Source organism: Salvia hispanica, chromosome 1 (genome assembly GCF_023119035.1).
Source record: "Salvia hispanica cultivar TCC Black 2014 chromosome 1, UniMelb_Shisp_WGS_1.0, whole genome shotgun sequence".
NCBI classification, from domain to species: domain Eukaryota; kingdom Viridiplantae; phylum Streptophyta; class Magnoliopsida; order Lamiales; family Lamiaceae; genus Salvia; species Salvia hispanica.
In genome coordinates this window covers 1,896,115-1,904,365 of record NC_062965.1, presented here as the reverse complement: position 1 = coordinate 1,904,365, position 8,251 = coordinate 1,896,115, and the positions used below count along the sequence as shown (strand labels likewise).

Genomic DNA, 8,251 nt, shown 5'->3' with positions numbered 1-8,251 from the left:
AGCAAGACAGAAACACAAAGCCTTACACACCTGAAAACACAGAGACATGTACAAGCAACACAAGAACAATCACACAGCTTTCACACAACAGATAGGACCTCAAATCCTTGACTGTCACGAGCAAAACTGGCCAAGGCTATCCCAACTCGTAATCACTCACTACTGGAGGGCGCAGGGGGTCACTTGGGCAGTACAAGATGCTTGGTGGTCAAGTAAAATGAGATCACAAGATCGCAGAGAACGAGAACCAGCAGAAGCAACACACCAAAGAAATCACAGAAAGTCCTAAGCCCTTCTTGCCAGGGGCTGTCTACCAGAAAACAATAGCCCAAGCCTATAATTGGCACTAAACAGAAAAGTAAAACCAGGAGATAAAGCCAATTTACCAGAGCGAATCCCATCTCCAAGGAGGATTCCACTTGCCCACCTTCTTTAGCGACTTGGCGTGCCGACCTAATCCCCCCGTGGCTCTGATACCACTGTACGGATCAAATTAGGTACGGATTCACTATTTACCAAGACATGTTTGTTCTTCATTAGGAGAGCTCAGTCAAACTCTAACCATGCGACTGATTTTGTTGAACTATCAAGATTACAAGCAGAGAACTATCAACTATTACAACAACAGTCTATGTACTAAACTAGAGTTCTTAAAAAATTCTCCTAATGACCTGCACACTGGAAAAACCAATTAGTAACACCAAACAAGATCTTGTCGGATCTAAAGGAGATAATCCAGATAACAAAAGAATCAAGAGAGAAACAGAATAGATCAGGCAACAGAAGACTGGAGACTGAAGATTCAACCTTGGGTTTTATCTATTTCTTTCATGTCTCGTACTTTATTTGTAGTTTTTACTTGTCTATGAGTAGAACAACTTTTGTGGATTTTTTGGTGAAGAATTAAATTGATTTTTCCGTGTTAGCTCTTGCAGTTATTTGATTTATTCTTGTGTCTTCTATATTCAATTGATTAGCTACCTCTTGAATACATGTTAGAGTTGATTAGAGTACTCGGGAGACGAAATAATTGACTTGGACGAGGGATAATTCACACTTTAATTCAATAGAACTCGGGAGAGTTGAGGTTTCACGTGAGGTCATTGGTCTTACAATCTTTTAGGAGTTAGGTCTAAGAATTAGAAGAGGACTTCAATTATTACACCTAATCTACGGATTTCTCACCTCGGGAGGGGGTTTAATCTAGTTAAGTGACCGACTTAATAACTCTAGAGACCGTAATTCAAGGAGGTCGATTGTGTTTTGGATCCTAAAATTCTACATTCATTCGCCTGTTTTGTATCATATGATTTTACGCTTTCTTTTATTTGTTTATTTATTTTCTGTCTAGTTTGATAATCCAAACCCAAAAAAATCTGGGTCTCTAGATAGTATGTGATGCTTAGTATATGGTAGTCAGTTGCAATCTTATTCCCTGTGTTCGATATCCCGGTACTGACCTTTAGCTATACTAAATTTACCTTGTATGCTTGCAGGTATTTTTAGTGCTAATAAATAGTGCATCATGGCCACCTCATGTACTTCCTCGTATTCATGTTTGCGTCCTCTCATTCATCATTTGGAAATCTCCACTATGTTATATATTGTGATAAAACTCTACAATTTTCTTTGTAACCGTCTTTGGTAAATGGTAATAATAGAAGTGAGACGTTCTTGATTCAAATGTTTTTCCAATATACTCCCTCCATTCCATAGTAGTGGAGACATTTTATTCCGGCACGAAGATTAAGAAAAATTGTGTTAAGTGAGTTAAGAAAACAAAGAATAAACTAAAAAAGAAAAGAAGTAGAGAGATGATGAGAATAAAGTAAGAGAGAGTAAAGTAATTGAGAAGAAATGTGTTGACTTTCACAGAAAAGGATGTAACTCCAATACGATGGAACGTACCAAAATTATAAAATGACTCCACAATTATGGAAAGAAGGGAGTAATTTTTTAGCTTGTGGCCATGTTTTTCAAAAAATTCCCAAGTTATGTTTAACAACTAGGGCTGGGGAAAGAATACCGAAATACCGAAATACCAGCCTTATCGTAACGAAAAAATACCGAAAATACCAAATTTTTCGGTATACCGCGACTTTCGGTATGTTATGATACCTTACGATACCTTACCGAAAGATTCCGGTAAGGTAACAGTATGAATTTTCAAATACCGCGGTATACCGCTACATACCGAAATTCGGTATATACCGTAAATTAAGGTATATACCGTAAATTAAGGTTTATACCGTAAAATAAGGTATATACCACAAAAATATAAACACAATTATATATAAATTATATTTTATATATTTTTAAATTATAAAATCTATTGTGAAATATAAATATAATTATGAATAAATTATATTTAATTTATTTTTAAAAATATAAATTATAAAATAATATTCTAAGAACTCTATTTCTATTTTAATTGATGTTTTATACCGCAAAAGTAAGGTATACCGATCTTCGATACGGTATACCGAAAATGAGGTATAGTATCGGTATGGAAATTCGCCATACCGAAAATAAGGACTCTGATAAGATAAAGGTATGACTTTTTCGCATACCGTATTTACGGTAAGGTATACGGTATGATGATTTCGGTAAGGTATACCTTCCCTACTCACCCCTATTAACAACCATCAGTCATATATCTAGGATTTTGAATTTAATATTACAATCGATATAATTTTGCAGAGCACGTAATAATGAGATCGAACCACTTAATTTTGATTCATATTTATACTTCTAATTTTATTTCCATTTGAGATAGTAAGTTAATTGAGGCCCGGACAAAAAACAAGCCCAAAGAAAAAAGGAACCCAAATGTACAATTTTTTGAATGAGAAAAAGGGAACTCCAATACAATACAGTGCAATTGCATCAACCATTCTTCATCTTTAAAGATAACTGTGAACGAAGATTGTATTGATTTAGTCAAGAAAAGAATCACACATGCCTTGTTTCCCTATTGCTTTTATAACTTTATATCACTTTGTTTATGTTGAGTTAGAAAGAAAGCAAAAGTGGTGGGAATAACTTATAATGTGATGAGTGGGAAACATAATGCAGGAGTTAGAATATTGTTAGCATACCATCCACAAGTTTCCAGACATTCTTCATCTTCATAGATAAACTTGCAACCATATTTTCTCTCTCTGCGCAACCATGGAGGGCGTGTCTTCAGCAGCCATTGAAGTTCTTGTCCAAAACCTCATCAACCTTTTCAAGGATGAGTACTCTCTGCTTCGAGGTCTCGATGAAGATGCCCAACGGCTGCAGAGGACTTTGGGGACGATTCAAGCCTACTTGACTGACGCTGAGAAAAAATCCATCACACAAGATTCTGTCAGGATTTGGTTGAGGGAGCTTGAAGCCGTGGCTTTCGATGCTGACAATGTCTTGGATGAACTCAGCTATCATCTTCTCCACAAAAAAGTTCACAAGATGAAATCATCCAAGGATAAGGTACTATCATGCTTCTCATCCTTTAATGGCATTTTGCGTCGGCGTAATATGGCTCACACAATCAAACAAATCAATGCTACTTTTGAGTGTATGAACAAAAGGGCAACAGATCTTGGCCTTCAAAGCATGATTGTGAACGCACCTGCTATTGCTCATACTTCCATTGAGACGGATTCGATCAGTCTAGATCCAATCTTTATTGGAAGAAACGATGATGTGTCTAAACTGGTTGACATGCTCACCCAGATCCCCGAAGATCGGATCTTTTCCATGGTTGCTCTTGTGGGAATGGGGGGTATAGGGAAGACTACGTTGACTAGGAAAGTCTTTAATCATGAAAGCATAAAGGCTCGATTTGGATCACTTATTTGGGTTCATGTTTCTCAAACATTTGATCCATTTAGTCTTTTCAAAAAAATCCTTTCGGAATTGACTTCAGATGTTGATGGAGTTGAGAGCAGGGAACTAATCCTGAAAAGGCTTCATGAAGTTCTCAAGTCTAAAACTTATCTTCTTGTTCTTGATGATATCTGGAATGAAGATGTTGCAATGTGGGAAGACTTTATAAATTCCATGTCTGGAGTTACTTCCACTACGGGAAATGGAATTTTGATCACCACCAGAAGTGAAAAAGTTGCTTCTACTGTTAATCCATTTCATATTCATCATTTGAATGGCTTATCAAATGAAGACTGTTGGTCCATAATCAAGGCCAAAACTTTTGATATAAATGGTGAAGTTCCATATGGATTTGAGATGATTGGAAGAAAGATTGCAACAAGATGCCAAGGTTTGCCCTTAGCTGCCAATGTAGTTGGGGGAGTGCTTCGCGGTAAGTCTGAAGAAGAGTGGCGCTTCATCAATGAAAATTGGCTTTCAGATGGTGAAGGAGGTGAAAATATCTCAAAAATATTGAAATTGAGCTTTGATCACCTCTCTTCACCATCGCTCAAAAAGTGCTTCACGTTTTGTTCGGTTTTCCCCAAAGGTAAGTATTTCGATAAGGAGGAGTTGATTGAACTATGGATGGCAGAAGGGTTTCTTCAACCAAGCCCAAGATATGACATGGAGTCTGTGGGCAACATGTTTTTTAATGTACTTGCACAAAACTATCTGTTGGAAGTTCAATGGATTGATAATGTTTGGTTTTGTGGGATGCATGATCTTGTGCATGATCTTGCATCTTATCTTTTATCCAATAATGCAGATGGCAGTACCCCTGTGCGATATATGGTTCTGAAAAAAGAATCAAGTCCCATACCAAAAAATGTGGCCAAGCATTTGCGTACATTATTCATGAAAAGTGGAATTCCTGGCACTATATTCTCAAACTTTGAATGTCTGCATAATCTGACTCTTTCCGGTGATTATAAAGAGTTGCCCAATTCAATTAGGGAGTTGGTACATTTGAGAAATCTGAATATTTATGAAACGAGAATTGTAAACTTGCCGAAATGGATTGGTAAACTCCATCATTTGCAAACATTAAGAGCAAGCTGGGAGTTAGAGAATCTGCCAAGTACGTTGAAGTATATGTATAGCTTAAGGCATCTTTATATCTGGTCTCTTACAAAGTTGCCAGCGAAGATCGGGGGACTAACTAGTCTCCAAACACTACCTTACTTCACAGTAGGCAAAAAGAAGGGTTATCAAATTGAAGAGCTTGGAAGTTTAATGAATCTCAAAGGATCACTAAAGATTCAAGATCTGGAGATGGTGCATGATAAGGAAGAGGCTCTGAAAGCAGATATATTTCATAAACTGAACTTATTTGATTTGGCGTTTACATGGAGTGATGATAGAGAAGATGAAAGAAATGATGCGAGTGTATTGGAAGGCCTCCAACCTCATGCCAATCTAAAGAAGTTGAAGATTTCAGGATTCAAAGGAAACAAATTTCCAACATGGGCTGAGAAGATGGCAGTACGTGATGGGCTTCAAAGCTCTTGGGTTCCACTTGAGAACTTGATTGAAATAACATTCTCCAATTGCTCAGAAATTGATGAAATCCCAAAGCTGCAACACTTGCCTAATCTCAAGTCTCTTTCTTTGAAAGAATTGAAGAAGGTGAAGTTCATAAATACTTCATTCAATCATTTAACGTCACTCGACATAGACAAATTAGATGCATTGGAATGTTTGCCAGAATGGTTATTCTATAAGAATCAGAACCTATCATATTTGGACATATCACGATGTCCTTTGTTGAGAGAATTACCAGATGGCTTGGACACCCTCAATTCTCTGGAGTATTTGTGTATTTGGGATTGTGAAAATCTGAAGTCGATTTGGAATCCAAGTGGTGGAGCAAGACAATCACAGGGGATCCTCTGTGAGCTGAAGATTGCAAGGTGCGGAGAGCTGATGGAATTGCCGTGTGAAATGCTAGAGTCGTGGGCCCCTACAATTGAGCATCTTGTACTGAATGAATTAAGGAGCCTAAAGAATCTACCAATGCTAATTGACTGCCTCGCTAAATCATCTACTCGTCTCACATATTTGAGTATTTTAGGTGTTCCTAAATTGATGGCTGCTAGTATTGGTAGTGTTGAGAGTTGGGATCTTAGCAGCTTGCAATCATTATGGATAGATGTGAGTGTGGAATGGTCAAGAGAGGATAGTGTTGGCATTGCAGAGACTGTGGATGGGATGCTGCAAACATGCTGCAACTCACTTACTATCTTATATTTGAAGGGGGTGGAAAATTGGGAGTGGCTGCCCCAATCAATTCAATATCTCACCTCTGTTTCTGTATTAAGGTTGGAGAATATAGGAGTAGAAGAATTGCCCCAATGGTTGGGGAACCTCTCATCTCTAAGAGAGTTATATCTAAATAGTTGCAACAAGTTGAAGCGCCTTCCCTTTGTAGATGCATTGAAGCACCTCATGGTTAATGATTGCCCAGAACTACGTATTGATTAGGAGTGGCGCAACCACCATCGCCATCTGAGAATCAAGGTCGATGGCCAACTCATATGAATGTTGTAGCAAGTAAGTATCATTTTCTTTTCATATTCCGTTTAGGAAAATATTTTATTGAAGCTATGGACTGCTCTCTGTTTTCTGCGGTTTTGCATGTATTTCCTAAACTACCAAATTGTAAAAGTTTTAAGATAGAACCATCTAATCATAGATAAATTAATTGAAATATATTAATAGTAGTATATGATTTTTGTTGTTATAGGTATTGTTGTGTGATGATTGAAGGAAGAACACATGGTAGGAAATGAGGGGAATGCTATGAAACTATATATTCAGAATATGCAAAGTCTTCTAGTTAGTTACAACTTTCTAATACTATAAAACAAGGGGAATAAAGAACGAGTAGATTTTCCTTTATTAATTTTTCATTTCGTTTGAAATTATATTGTATTTTTTCCTCTGTTTTTGATACGTGTGGTTTTTGGTGAATTGCAGCGTGGAGTACAATGTTTCGTATGTGTATCACGCAATGTTCACCTAATTTGACAGAGACAGACAATGTTGCTCTCAAAGGACTGGCCAAGTAAGCTTCTAAGGCTTTGTTTTGGTTTGAGAACTATTTCGTGCTGTTATTAATTTCTCATTGGAGTAAATTTTGAATGATTTTTCTAGAACAGACGAGGCCGAAAAGTGAAGCTGCATGCAGTCGATTGTGATGCCGCTTTCAGAGTTTGATCATGCGAAGAAAGGAGATGCATTATATGGCAATGCTTCTTTCCTGATTATGACGCAATATTTTGAGTCTAATGTGAGGATATTATAGGCGGAGGGGTAAAATTGGGAATTGTTGGCAGCCTCTGTATTTGGATGTATTCACATACTAATATCCTGTTTTATGGCATGCTTTCATGATTTCAATTAAAGGTTTTCAGTGTGGAAGTAATGCTTGTATATCGTAAAATATAACAACATTGTGCTTTCTTTTACTCGTCTCTGTAATGAAGGGCAGGTGTTACACTTGTGACTATGAAAGTCGAATAATAGATATTAATGTTAGTTTGGCAGTGACTTGTTTATCATTCAAATAACGGGTAGCCTCGACAAGCAACGCTGTGCAACCGATCGACATTGTTGTGAGCGAGTAGTTGGGGGCGCAGGTTGGATTTTCCAACAAATCTTGTTTTTTTAAGCAAGATGCTTTTTCAAGTTGTATTTTGCACCGTGGGCTATAGCTATTAGTCTTATACAGTCTTCTTTAAAAGGAGAACAAAACTCTTCTTTTAGCAGCAACTATGCATGTGTCTAGTTTCTGATTCATCATCTATATATTTCTTTTTCTGGTCTTGGTAACGATATTTTGCACGTACAATTAGTTGATGCATGCGAAGTTGAGTTAATTTTACAATTCGATATTTATATATGATGTCGTTGGCTTCTGTTGGTATATATGTGGGTTACTCTTGCTACCAAATTACTTCTTCCAAAGAATAAAGTAGAACAAGAAATAATTTAAATACAGTATGAGTATAATAGAAAAATAGAAAATTACTTATTTCTTTAAATACAGTATGAGTATAATTTAAATAATTTAAATTACTTCTACCAAATTACTTATTTCATTTTTAGTTTTATTTGTTAAGTGAAGAGAGAATAATAGAAAGTAAAATAAATTAAATATAGTATGAGTATTTCATTTTTAGAAATAAATCACCTTTTTTTTTACCAATAAGTAGAAATAAATCACCTTTTATTGACCAAAAAGTAGTTATCTTCGTTATGACACGAAGTATAAAACTCCATGGTTTTAATTTTTTAAAAAAATTTGCGATGTCACAAAACTCCGTGAGCACTTTTTAAT

The 8,251-nt window shown here is 36.4% G+C and overlaps 1 protein-coding gene across 3 annotated transcripts; it reads left to right on the top strand.

Annotated features, from left to right (window-relative positions):
• Window positions 1-3,042: 3,042 nt before the first annotated feature.
• Window positions 3,043-7,403, top strand: LOC125220301 (disease resistance protein RGA2-like). 3 transcript variants are annotated; one of them, XM_048122469.1, is made up of 4 exons: window positions 3,043-6,462; window positions 6,656-6,690; window positions 6,889-6,976; window positions 7,066-7,403. In XM_048122469.1, the coding sequence occupies exon 1, from the start codon at window positions 3,172-3,174 to the stop codon at window positions 6,391-6,393; it is 3,222 nt and encodes a 1,073-aa protein (XP_047978426.1). In that variant the 5' UTR covers window positions 3,043-3,171; the 3' UTR covers window positions 6,394-6,462; window positions 6,656-6,690; window positions 6,889-6,976; window positions 7,066-7,403. The 3 variants fall into 3 exon arrangements, with proteins under 3 accessions (XP_047978426.1, XP_047978431.1, XP_047978420.1); XM_048122474.1 differs by lacking the exon at window positions 6,656-6,690 and having other exon boundaries at window positions 7,071-7,403; XM_048122463.1 differs by lacking the exon at window positions 6,656-6,690.
• The last annotated feature ends 848 nt before the right edge of the window (window positions 7,404-8,251 follow it).